At 37.3% G+C, this 14,218-nt stretch overlaps 1 protein-coding gene across 1 annotated transcript in view; it reads left to right on the plus strand.

Annotated features, from left to right (window-relative positions):
- The window catches only part of TENM1 (teneurin transmembrane protein 1), a 566,532-nt gene that overhangs the window by 485,587 nt on the left and 66,727 nt on the right, over nucleotides 1–14,218 (plus strand). Inside the window, exon 23 of the mRNA XM_012664836.1 lies at nucleotides 12,558–12,712. Coding sequence (XP_012520290.1) covers nucleotides 12,558–12,712 — 155 coding nt within the window. The remainder of the gene's footprint in view (nucleotides 1–12,557; nucleotides 12,713–14,218) is intronic.

Consider the following 14,218-nt stretch of genomic DNA (forward strand, 5'->3'; position numbering starts at 1 on the left):
ATATATCTGGTCCAGTTTTAACATCATGACTTTATTCAAATAACCTATTTGAATGTTTTTTTAAAAAAGACTAGTCAATTAACAAATGACCAAAACCACTGGCTTCTGAATTGGCCCTAAAATGATATCTTCCTAGTTCCTGGAAATGCTGTAGATGTTTGAACTATTGAATTAAGGAACCATTGCAGTTGCAAAAATGGCATCTGGCAATATTTTCATATGCCTCAGTTTTGTTTTGTTTTGCTTTCTTTATCAGACTTACTGTTATTAATTACTTTTTTAATTGTTCAAATTGTTCTGTTTCTAATACAGACCTTAGTCATTTATTCCATGAGCATACAAAATACTCCCACGTGGTAGGAACTATGCTAAATGTTATAGTCAAACACCACAACCATCTATTGTTACAACAAAAACCTCCTGGATATCAGACAGGTATCAGAGATGCCATTATATTACTATTTTCAATATATTTAACTGATGTCAGTAAGACACTAGTGTCAATGGCCCCACTTTACTATTCATAAGACTCGCAATGGTTTTAGCTACTCTGGTGGACCTGGTATATCTTGTTAGAAAAAGAGCCATGTTCACCGAGCTCCACTGTTTTGTTTAGCTTTTCAAGCAACAAATTTGGAAATCATAAGTGAAGTAAGAAGACATGGTTCCTGCCCTTGAGTGGAATATGATCTGGTTGAGGGGACAAGGAAGGACTCATTAGAAAAGACCATAATTCAGGTTGTGTGATATAAACTTTAAACACTACATGGGTTCAGAAACTCGAGAGCTGATGGGGATTTGAAGAGAAAGGGAGAAGGAAAATGAGTAGAAAAGGAAAGATGTGAAGGGAAAGAAAGGAGTCTGAGAAAGAGCTAGACACGGTAGTAAAGAAAACTGGGACTAGATTCTAAACTCTATTCCAGATAGGTTAACTGAACTCCAAAAGGAATAAGAGATCAAAGAATAAGGCAAAGGAGAGAAGATAGGGCAGTGGAGAATAAAGACATGACTCTAAATGGGAAATGAATGACTTAGTCCCTCCTGTGAAGGCTAGAGTCATCCTGAAACAGATTTGTTGAAATGGCCCTAACTCAGTATGTAAAATGTATTCTTGTCACGCTATGTTGCCCAGACTGGTCTCGAACTCTTGGCCTCAGGCAATCCTCCTACCAAGGCCTTCCAAAGTACTGGGATTACAGGCATGAGCCACCACACTTGGACATAAAATGCATTCTTGAGTCCAGTCAAAAACACTCTGTGCTCTTAATTACAGTCCAGGTTCTATATTTGCAACTTAATTACATATTATACATCATTCCTACCTACTTGGATTGGTATTACACATCTCTTCTAATAGGCTCAGAATATTTCTACCATCAGACAAGACCAGTAGAATCGTTTGATATAATTGACAAGGAAATACCTCCATCAAGATATCTGCAAGTGTTTGAGTCAGTCTGTGTATTGTAATTCATGAGATTAGACTCGCACTGCACCTTGAAAGATGAGCAGGATTTGGATACTAGGAGAAAGGGCATTCCAGACACAGGAAGTGGTATAGGCAAATCTGTAGTGATGGGAAAGTGAGTGGTGTGTCTCAGAGCAAGTGCATAGACCAGTTTGACTGGAGAAATAATGCAGGATCCTGTACAGACTGATCGTCACCATGGACATGGGGGAGATGCTGACAGAATTACATATAGGGCTCCTGCCATCTAAGTCAAGCAATGCTGAAGCAGGTCGTCATGGAACAGATAAACCACAGCACGATGCCAGAAAACTGTTAATCAAAAACATAAGTAAATATTAACATCACTTGTGTTAACCTTTCAGAAAGATTTCACAGACAGAAGTTATTTTATTTGGTCTTTACAGTAATCCACCGACATGGGCAGCTCAAATTTTATTCTCACCATTAGACAAAGGCAGAAACCTGAGAGATTATGTAAATTTGTTGAAGTCATAGTCAGTCTCACGACTGGATTTTCCGGCTTCTACCCCAGACTCTTTCTTCCTCTTCTCACATCTCTCATGAGTTTGTCTGGGTCATTGAGTTTAGGGAAAAAAAAAAAAAAAGGTGGGAAAATGGCTTTGGAAACCCCAATTTCAATCAAGACAAGGCTAGGAAAGTCACCAGACCCCTATGAATCAAGCATCCCAGCACTTTTAATACCTTTCAATGTCACCTTATTGGGCCCACAGATTGTGAAACTTCTAAGTAAGAGTGTGGAAAAGAAAAAAACGGTAAAATAAGTTGTCTCATTAAACAACTGCTGTGACTACTTTTTGCTTTTATTCAGCTGTCATATTTGTGTGTGCGTGCTGTTGTTGTATTCATATATTCTTGATTGAGCCCAAATCAGTTTGCCTAAATGTCTCTCAAATTTCCATTTTAAAGGTCTAAAACTTGTATTCACTCAGTACACCTTACCCTCCCTTACCTTTTCCAAATGACTGTCTACCACTCCTGACTTTGCAAACTTCTCTTCTAGCATTAGCTTCATTAGTCAAGATGTACAGATGTTGGAAGAATTCTAAGCAGGCCTTCTATGTTGTTTTTAAATGGGTACTACATGCAAATAGTTATCCTAAAGAAATTTTAATTCTTCTTGAGTTAGCCCACTTTTGTGAATAGTAAGCACTGTCGGTTTAATTCTTCATATCCTGCTTTTATTGAGTATTCAGTCCAAGGTATTCTACTTAGTTTACTTTTTTTATTAGAACCTCTTGGTCATTCACGTACCTTGAGAGAGACTCATTTTCCCTAGCGTGCAACAACTGCAATTAGTTTTTTGCTGGTTCGTGGGCAATAAATGAACATTCCTTCCTCAGGCTAATTGCTCATTAATGTTCCTGTGTGGCAGTTTGTTTCCTTAGGATAACAGAAGCATTTCTTCCAAATGTATCTGAATAGTGGCCCAGATATAATTGCTTAATGTTTGAAGAATTTTTAAAGAGGGGGGATATAAAATATTCAGCTTGAATTTAGTGAACCTCATTTATCTTAGCCCATATGTACTGCGTCCCCTTAAATCTCAGCCTGCAGGCATCTTTTGAGCAAGAACTCTAGCACAAAAATAAGAGATGTGCATTTCGACTTGAACTAGAGCCACAATCTCTTACTTACCACAATCTCTCTTACACACACACACACACACACACACACACACACACCCATATAAAACAAAGAAGAGTAACTCACATCATTGGTAGTGTCTGGTTTCATTGTTAAATATTGAGACACCACTACCACCCTCAGCCCAGGACCTTCCTTAGCCAGTTGCACAGCATGGAGCTTCATTTATTTGATTCTCTGTATGAAAACTTTAACCATCTTATAAAAACTTGAAGGCTTTTACACTAATAATTCAATAGTGCAGTATCTTCCCCAAGCTAACAAAACTGTTTTCAACCATTGGCTTGTCTCTATGGTAAATCTAGGACATTCTGCTACTGACAAGAGTTACCTAATGCTTTATGGACTTAAATCTTATACTACATCTATCCAACATAGGAAATCCTAAAATATTCAAGCAAGGCCTGTGTGGAAATCTTTGGCTATGATTTTAGGCTTAAAAAAGTCACTCTCAAGAGAGAATTATAGCAATGACTGAGCAATTAGGACACCACTTAGTACCACCATAATATTAATACTTTATCCTCTTCAAAGTCCTTTCATTTCATTGACACTTGTGAGCTTCACACCATTGTACCCTATGTGGTATGTAGTATATGGGTTAGGAAATCAAGACACTGAGTGGTTTTATGCCTTATCTAAAGTCCTATAGCTAATCTGTAACAAAAGTCAGCCTAAAATGCAGATCCCCTGATCTGACCCTGGAACTGGTTTCTCTGCTTTCACTTATGCAGTACATAGTGAAGCAAATTAGGGCAAAATCTTGAGATATTCCTCTTTCTTTAGGACTCCTAACATGTTAATTTTGGGAGAGATCATAAGATCACAGCACAAAGCTATGTTGACAGAGCAAAATGGATTTGGTGAGGGGACAGTTAGCTATTCAGTGCTATTAATTCTACATGGATCAATTTCATTTGAGGTTAATTTGACCTATGGTCCTTTGTCTGTCTTCTCTTGGTTGTCAACCCTCTTTTTTTCCATACTCCAATCATCACTAATTGATAGGGGACAGTATTCCTCTTAAGGTCTTTAGAGAAAGATATTATCATTGCATCCTTTCTAAGCTCATTTTTAGAGAAATTCATATGTAGCTCATGAACCCATAACATTCTTTATTTCATTCAAATTAGATCAATATAAATGCATGGAAATTTAATCTATAATTCAGGAAGATTTATTGAACATGTGTGCCCAGGTCTACTGGATTTGTTAGGATATAAAAATAAATCATAAAATCCAGTTCTTACCCTCAAGGAGCTTATTACCTAAACAGACCATGATTGGAGAATTCACATTAAATAAATAAACAAGTAAATAAGTCGTGGGTCAGATAGCAGAGAGACCGTGATGAACTAGAGTTTGCAGAGAAGGCTCCATGAAAGAGAAACATCTTTCAAAAGCTTTAAAAGATGGATAGGATTTAGGTTAGTGAATGTAATAGGCCAAGCTAACAAGTATATTAAACAAACAACTGTATCAAACACACACACACACACACACACACAAAATCAATCTCAATAGCTTAACAAAATAGCAATTTATTACTTGTTCATGTCACAGGCCAATATGGGTTGTCTGAGAGGTGGAAGAATCTCTGCTCCAAACAGTGATCTAGGGAATCTGAATTCTGCCATCTAGTGGCTCTTCGATGCCTTAAGCTTTGGAGTCCTCTACTGGAGGTGATCCATAGAGGAGCTCAATGGAGGTTTCGTAAAGGACCAGGCCTAGAAGTATCATATATCGCTTCTACCCACACCTAACTGCAGAGGAGGCTGGGAATCTAATCTAGCTCTATTCCTAGAAAGAAAAATTAATAGGATGACCTGAATATATAGCATTGTCTCTGCCATACTGAAGAGGAAAAGACTTTCTTTTTTAATATTTTTTTTTACTGATACATAATAGATATACATATTTTGGAATACATATGATAATTTCATACATTCATATAATTTATAAAGATCAAATCAGTGTAATTGAGATATCCATCACCTTAAATATTTGTCTTTTTTAAGCATTTGAATTATTCTCTCCTAGTCATTTTAAAATATACAACAGATTATTGTAAACTATAGTCACCCTACTGATCTATCAAACACTAGGTTTCTTCTATCAAACTGTGTATTTGTACACGTTAATCAACCTCTCTTCATCTTCTCCTCTCCCTTACCCTTCCCAGCCTCTAGTAAGCACCAATCTACACTCTTATCTTCATGAGATCCACTTTTTTTTTTTTTTGAGACAGAGTCTCACTTTGTTGCCCTGGCTAGAGTGAGTGCCGTGGCGTCAGCCTAGCTCACAGCAACCTCAAACTCCTGGGCTCAAGCAATCCTACTGCCTCAGCCTCCCAAGTAGCTGGGACTACAGGCATGCGCCACCATGCCCGGCTAATTTTTTCTATATATTTTTAGCTGTCCAATTAATTTCTTTCTATTTTTGGTAGAGACGGGGTCTCGCTCTTGCTCAGGCTGGTCTCGAACTCCTGAGCTCAAACAATCCACCTGCCTCGGCCTCCCAGAGTGCTAGGATTACAGGCGTGAGCCACCGCGCCCAGCCGAGATCCACTTTTTTAGCTTCCCAATATAAGTGAGAAAATACAATAATTATCTTTCTGTGCTTGGCTTATTTAAGTTAACATAATGAACTCCAATTTCATCCATGTTGCTGCAAATGACATGATTACATTCTTTTTTTTGTGGCTGAATTGTATTAATATTTTGTTGTATGTACAATTCCTTTATCCATTCATCTGTTGATGGACACTTAGATTGATTCCATATCTTGGCTGTTGTGAATAGTGCTGCAATAAATGTGGGGATACAGATATCTCTTCAATATATAGATTTTCTTTCTTTTGGTTTTATACCCACTAGTGGGATTGCTGGGTCATATGGTAGTTCTGTTTTTAGTATTTTGAGGAACCTCCATACAGTTTTCCATAGTAGCTGTACTAATTTACATTCCCAAGAACAGTGTGTGAAGATTCTCTTTTCTCCACATTCTCACCAGCATCTGTTATTGCCTATCTTTTTGATAAAAGCCATTTTAACTGGAGTGAGAAGATATCTCATTGAGCGAAGACTCCTTTTTAGGTGGTAGCTCATATGATCATAGTCAAGTTACCAAACTCCCCACCACGTAGAAACTCTTAAGTACTTTCTTCAAATTTGTTAGCTTTGTGGAGATGAAGCCACAGAATATCTTTGAAGAATAATTCTGAAGAGGTCTAGGAGATCTATAGGAATACAAGAATTCTTAACAATTTTTAGGAGGGGTCAGAGGTTCCTTTGACAACCTAACAAAAACAATGGGCTCTCTCCCTATGACAATACCCATACACAAAACACTTTGCAAATAATGTCATGGAGTTCTTTTTATTTTTTAAGTAAAATCTTTTTTTTAAATTTTTAAATTTTTTGAATTAATTTTTTTTTAATTTCAGAACATTATGGGTGTACAAACATTTTGGTTACATGAATTGCTTAGCAGTTTGAGTCAAAGTTATAAGTGTGTCCATCACCCAGATAGTGTGCAATGTTGTACCCATTAGGTATGAATTTACCCATCCCCTCCTCCCTGCTCCAACCTGCTTGATTTCCGTTGAATTTTACTACCATATATGCACATGAGCGTTGATTGTCATGGAGTTTTTGAACCTTCTTAAACCAATTTGTACCCTGACTCCTGTGGTAAAGCAATTGATAGTCTCATTTAAGCTACATGGCATAGTGATAAAGAGAGTGGGCATTGAACTCAGACAAATGTGAACTAAATCTAGCATTTTCTAGGTATATAACCTGGAGTTAGTCACTCCACCTCTCTGCACTTTCTTTTCTAATCTAAAAAATGGCATTAATACCTATTCCACAGGGCCGTTGGGAAGATTAAATGAGAAAATGTATGTAAAGGATTCAGCACAGTACTTGGAGTATCATAGTATTCTCAGCAAATGGAAATGGTTATTATTTACTAATATTAGTCATTCTTCATGAGTTTTCAGTGGTGCTTACCTGGATTTCGTACGAGGCTCATCAAGAATTCAACATGGTCCTTCAGATTTCAGCTTATGTATCACTCTACTCTGAGAAATCACTTTTGACCTTCATTTCCCCAGCCCATCTCCTAAGGCTGGTTTCATGGCACCTTGGACTTGCCCCAAACTAGTGTTTATCTCATGGCATCATAATTGCCTAGTTATTTGTTCATCTTCCCACCAGTTTCTGAGCTCCTTAAGGCCAATGCTATGTCTGTTTTCTACTCTCCTGTACTCCCAATGCCTAGCATAGTGCCTGACACATAATAAGTATAAAATAAATCTTGAATAAATTAATAATTAAGGGGAAAAACAGCTTCCTCAGTAAGCTTTTAGAAAAATAGTGGTTGGTGGAGGTAAGAGAGCTATTCATTCACCTTGCCTTGCAGCAAAGCTGAAGTTTAAAGCTTTGAGAGGATCAGAAGGAGCTGAAGAAAAGACAAATGCTAAAAACTGGCTTTGTCTGTCTTTCTCTCAATCAGAATTCTTGGTCAACTAGCCCACAAGTCTATTGTTCCTTATAATGACTCTGAAGCCCTTTAAAGTACCTTTTGAGCCATCAAAGAAAGAGGATATTCCAGTCAGTAGAATATTAGTTTGAATTCTTATCATTTTTAACTTGTGTTTAAGTTCTTTGGAAATTGAACTTTACTGTTTTGAACATACTATAACTGTTTTGATTAAATAAAATATCTGATTAAATAACTCACACTATTCACTAGTCATATATATTACAGTGAGTTTATTAGTGTCTCCTATTGAGGAAATCCTGATCTCAGTGTTAACCACACAGTGAAATCATCTCAGCTGGTCATTAAGCTCTGACCCCTTCCAACCCCTAGCGACACACAGATATCTATCCGTAAACCCTTCAAGTTCTAGAAGCTCCACTTACTGGCTTCCTAGCAAAAGAACTTAACAGTCTTATTGTGCATAAGAGACTTAGCCTTTTCTGATCCTAGTAGGTAATTAAGTGGACGGTAGTCACATGGGTTGGAGAATGGACTTTTCTGCCCAGTAGTTTCCATATATACCACACATAAGATACCAATTTTTAGAGAATTGGAATGCACATGAACAAAACAAAATATTTTAATCTCTCTTTGAGTAAAAGAACACTTTAGAATCAGTTGATCAGTTACACAATCCAGCACTGTCAATATTGGGGACCAAGCTGACATCATATTGAGCTTAAGACATTATCTGGAAGTTGATTTGTCTCTGTCTCATAAAATTAAAGAGCAGATTGTGGCAGGAAAAAAAATCTAGTATTTCAGTTTTCTGGTTGCTAGGGCTATAGATTAAGAGAATTTTATGACTACGTTCCAAAGCTTATATTCTAAAAGAAGTTTCATTTTTCGTATAGAAATAATACAAGTGTAGGTGGCCTCAACAGCTGTAATTTTTAAAAATTAAGTACAGAGATGCCTTCTGCCAACATTGAAATTTGACATTCTGCACAGCCAAAAACTCTGATCTTGACTTTTATCTAATTTGGGATTTTAGCTACTATTTCCAGGCTGTCTGTTCGTGTTCCTTCAGTATTGATCAGCAGCGTCCTCTTCCCCAACAGGTGATAAATTTATTAGTAACTATCCAGGCCGCCCCAGCTTTAGGCAATTGTCTTCTTAAGAATTATAGTATTTATTCATCGGAGGATAATAAGACAAGGGAAGAAGTCAAATAATTTCGCCTGTAATTTGCAGCTGTTTCATACAGAGCTATGCTTCACAGAGAAAAGAGCCTGTAGTTCAGATATTATATAATGTCCCCTACTTTGCATGAGGCATTGTGAATAATTTTTTTTTACAAGATGCACTTTATTTATGAGCAGGTCCCTCCATAGAAAGAGCTTGTTAGGGCTTAATGCTGATGAATGGAGACAGCACCATTCACACTTCCAGGTTATAGTCTGTCAGTGCTTTCATTATATGCGCTAATTTACAAGGATTTATTTATTTTCTCCCAAATGTAAAAATGTGCTCCAAGCTAAATATGCTGTCTGGGCGTCTGAGCCCGATGTTTTCCTTGGTGGCAGGGGTGGCGTGGTGTGGAGACTCAAGATCTTGTATGTTGCTCATCCCACCTCCACCCCCACCTGCCCCACATTACTGCCTAACCTTGTGGAAATATCAGTGATCTGTGTATTTTTATTTGCTTTAAAAATGAATACTGATTAAAATTTTAAAACCCGGAAGTGGTTTTCTTAATGCATTTTAAATCTTTTCTTATCCAAAAACTGTGCCTTCAATTTTGTTTTAAGTGCTAATGAAAACACTCTCAATGGACGTGACCATTGGGACAAATTATGCTTACAACGTTGGGTACCAAGTTTTCAAGACCTGGGTAGAACAATAGCAAAATACAAAAGTAAATTGAATCTGTAGATCTTGCTAGCCCCAGATGGCTTTCTGTGATCTGAAATCACTCACATCTCCATCTCTGAAGAATAAAGCTCAAAATATATACTGGGTATGTGTCACCTCCTCCCACCCAGTCTAACAAGCAGTAATAGTTCTACCGCATCATCACTATCCCTGGGTTATAACAGTACTCACTATGGGAGGGGAACCCTCCCCAAGTGTTGGACAAAAATAATTCTCTTTTTTCTGCCTAGGCTTTCCAGTTTGTTTTTACCCTCAGTGAAAATTAAATACCCCTCAAACTTCATCATTCAAAATGTTGTAAACTAGTTCGTTGGGGAATTTGTTTGTGTGTTGGTTGATTGGTTGGTTGGTTAGTTGGTACAGGAAGGAATATGAGAGGAAAATATGTACATATAAAATATGCCCAGGTGTATCTATAAAGCACCTATCACACAGTTCCCTCAAAGCCCTTTCTACTATTTCTTTTTCAATCCCAAACATAAATGTAACCCAATCAAAGTTAATTAAGAGTCTCAAGGAAAAAGGAGTATGTTTGGGATTTGGACTATGATAAAAGAAGTTGCTACACAAATATATGAAAGGAGAATATTCTACAAACTGCCAGCAGAATAAGCCCTGAAGGCAAATAGTGAGTGTTCAATAAGGCCAAATTTATTCAAAGGGCACTCATCCATGGAACTCAGCTGACATGAACAGAGAGAGAAAGAGAAGTTCACAGTGTTTAGAACGTCACAAAAATTAAAAGTGGGAAAACCCGGTAAAGCCCAGGATTATCCTCCCTGGATCAGCCCAAACTTCTCACTCTGATGGGGATGAAAAGTATGGCAGTCAAGGAACACAATTGTCCTCCCTGATGTCAGCATAAAGATGTAAAGACCTCCTCACATACGCTGGTTAAGAACACATTTGTTTCTCTATATCTTTTGCAAACCTGCTCAAATTTTTAGAGGATCAGATTCTCTAAGTTTACTACCTCCTAGTTAAGAGCAACACTTCATTTTATTTTTAATATCCTTAACTTACTAAAGTTTTACAGTACTCCTCTTAGTCTTAGTTTCACTGTATCCAAATTCTTTGTCCTTTGTCACAGAGCCTAGCATAGTGGCATTCAGTACATGTGTAGTAAATGATTCGTGATTTCATACACTTCAAGCACATCTCCTCTCAGCCTTTCTCTCTCCAGACCTGAATCTTAATCTCTCAGTCCATCTTCTTATGACAGCCAGATTTTAAATTTCACACTCAGTGATATTTAATGTATAGGTCATAAAAGATAATCTTAAATCATATGCCTGCTACAAACCATACTATATTCTAGGCAGTCAAGAAATGAATTTTGCCAAAATACAAACAAACAAAAAAACCAGAAGTTCCCTTGGTTCATCTGCAGCCAAAATCTTCTGCAAAAGAAATGAATGTTCATGTGCCATCATAATTTGACCTGACCCAATCTTAAAAGTCTTTTTATAACCCTCCTTAAAGGTCCTTATGCCTCTAAAAATGATAAAGGGATTTATTGACATGGAATTACCTTGTTTGGACATGCTAGATTCCTTGGAGAACTCACGAAAACACAGATGACTTTAGAAGCATTCCGGGGAAGTTAAAATGAATCTGTAACTTTTATAAATGTTAAAGATGAATACTTCATAGGAAACATTAGGATTAATCAAAGTATACCATAAAGCCATGTCTTAATATTAACTTCCTGACAAAGAATTAGTTCATGTAAAAGCAGTTTGTAAAAGTTGGGTTTATAAACTGTCTTTAGATGAGTTCATGCTTTGCCAGAAAATTAATGTGTGTGTATGTATGTGTGTGTGTGTGTGTGTGTGTGTGTGTGTGTATGTTAGAGAGAGAGAGAGAGAGAGTTGTGTTTTGTTAAAAGGACATGCTTGTTAGCACAAAAGTTCCTAACTTTATTTAACACACACTCAGTGAGTTTCACCAAGTTTGAATAAAGGGGAGAGGGGAAAAGACTAAATTGTAGACTAGTTTGAAAGTAATGCCATGTGGTTATTTTCAAGAGCGCTGCCAAAAACACCAAGGGAAACAGGAGTTGAGCCATATGTTCTTTGTGTCTGATGCTTTTTATATGTATTATTTCATATGATACGACAGCCTAGGTGTAGAGAAACCAACTCATCCTGGTGTGTCAAGGACTTCCCCAGTTTTAAAACTGAGCCCTGCCTCAGTCCCGGGCAAACCAGAACAGTGGGTCACCTTAGCTAGGTAAGGCAGATCATCTTTTCCCTATTTTACCAAAGAGGAGGCTGAAATTTGGAAACGAATGACTCAATCAAAGTCACACATCAGTTGTAAGTGGTGTATTTCGTATTAGAACCCAAGCCTTCTAACTGCTATCACAATACACTTTCCAAGAAACCAGGCTGTAATTAACACAGTGTGTAAAAACTACTGTGAAAATTTTATTGGCTTTTATTTTTTCTAGAAGCTTAGCCATTCCCTTTCTAATGCCATAATTTTGCTCTCCAAGCCCCCTTTTAATAGACAATACAGAGAAAAAAACTCAGCCCAATTTATTGGAATTATTACAAACTCCCTTAATGCCTTTCTAGTCAGTTATTTCCTAATGCAACCATGAAAGTAAGCAGCAGCCTGTGCATGCACACCCTAAAAGAAATGTAACATATGCTTCCTCCCCTGTCTTTTCCCATTTATGTTAAAGAGGATTTTCTTCTCTGTTCGTCAGGGTATGCAAATATCAAGGGAGTAGAAATGTAAAACTGGACAAAACAAAATTATTAGGCCTGGTGCTATCTCCATATGTTACTTTTTGTCACTTCTTCTCAATACACAAAGAAGTGAATATGTATCCCAACAAACCTCTACCATTACTGTCCTGTCTATACTGAACAAAATTGAACTCGTGTATCTTTAAAATGCCTTTCCATTGCTATGGCTTTTTTCAAAATACTCATCTTAGTGAAAATGCCGCCCACTAGACTACTAATGCTCATTTGCTGTTTCCCAACAGGCATCACAGTTGATAGGCATGGATTCATTTACTTCGTGGATGGGACTATGATTCGGAGAATTGATGAGAATGCCGTGATCACAACTGTAATCGGCTCAAACGGTCTGACTTCCACACAGCCACTGAGCTGTGACTCAGGAATGGACATCACTCAGGTAGGCACCACTGGTTTTCAACTGTTATCACCATTTGGCATCATGGAAATGGATAACAATTTTCTCATACAGAAATTAGGTAGAAACGAAGCCTGGTGTATCTGTTGTAACACCAGATAGCAGAAGTTTCTCTATATGTAAGTTACTTTTTTCCTCCTCAGAAAAACTTACTTGGGAGAAAATGGTAAGGATGGAAGTAATGCTAGGTGGAATATTGCCATAACAATTAAAGTCTCCCAAATTTGAATCAATTAGAGGGGAAGGCCAATCTCATTTATTGACTATTTTCCAAGATATGTAATTTCATTATTTTTAAATGAAACAATAACTCAAATTTTAAAAGGTAATGACTACTAAAGCTGTTTAGAAATCTTTTTGTAATGACTATATGAGCATAATTTGTTATTCATGTGTATATAAATAGCTACTTCTAGGGTGTTTGAAAGTTTTCTTAAGTAAAAGCGACATCCCCTTTGAGATCTATTTTACATTTATTTAGGAAAATTTTTTTAGGCCAGTGAGAATGAAAGAGAAAATTTACTATAGCTCTCATCTGAGCCCACAATTCTAAAAAATCACTGTTAGACATGTAAAGAGATTTCAGAGCAAACAGCATAGTCCCAGCATTCTGCAGATGCCTTTCTTAGTGTGCAGATGCGAGAAGTTGCTGTGTAAAATGAAGGAAATAGATTAGACAGTCCTCAAAAGAACTTGCCAGCTCTAACATTCCATATATCTGTGACTCTGATGAAGTAGACTATTAGATAATCTTTTCAAACAGATTAGAGTGGATGTTGAGAGTTTTAGAACTTATTAGGGTATCAGAGAGGATGGTTTTGGCTTCAAGTAATAAAACACTTGTCTAAAAGTGGTTTAAACAATAAGGTTTAATTATCTCACATAATGAGATGTCCAAAGGTAGGCAAACATGGCAGCAGATTTCCTTCTTATGTCACAGTGGCCAGAATTGAGGCACATGCCCATGCCTTCACCAATCACTGGCAAAGGGGAAATGGGATTTCCATAATGGATTCAGACCCTCTGGAACTGGGTCCTCTTCCCTGAGCATATTGCTACCTGATTCTTGAACCAAAGCCAGGGTTCTGTTAGCAAAGATTGAAGGGTTTCTATTGAGTAGGCAACCAACGTTATCTCCCACAGTTAGGATATTCCTGTTGCTTCATTTGTCATACCACCTAAAACCAAGGAAAACAAGGAAAGTAAACTGAACATATCACCCAGAAATCTTTCTTTAGTCATTAGCTCTAATATCTCCTCCCACCTCTACCCACCATGAGCATACAACCCTATAAAAAACTAGAAATTTGCCTATTTGGGACTTCTTCCTTCCGTGCTCCTGCCCCACTCTAGAAACTCAGAAAATGGTCAAATATAGCCGACTACAGAAATAAAATGGGGAGTTAGGCCTGGAAAACTGACAAAACGATCAAACTGTTCTTAATAGAGATTTGAGTGGGTCAGGCTATCAAGTCCTAGAACAGTCCA

The sequence above is a fragment of the Propithecus coquereli genome, unplaced genomic scaffold (assembly GCF_000956105.1).
Source record: "Propithecus coquereli isolate 6110/MARCELLA unplaced genomic scaffold, Pcoq_1.0 Scaffold92, whole genome shotgun sequence".
Classification (NCBI taxonomy): Eukaryota; Metazoa; Chordata; class Mammalia; order Primates; family Indriidae; genus Propithecus; species Propithecus coquereli.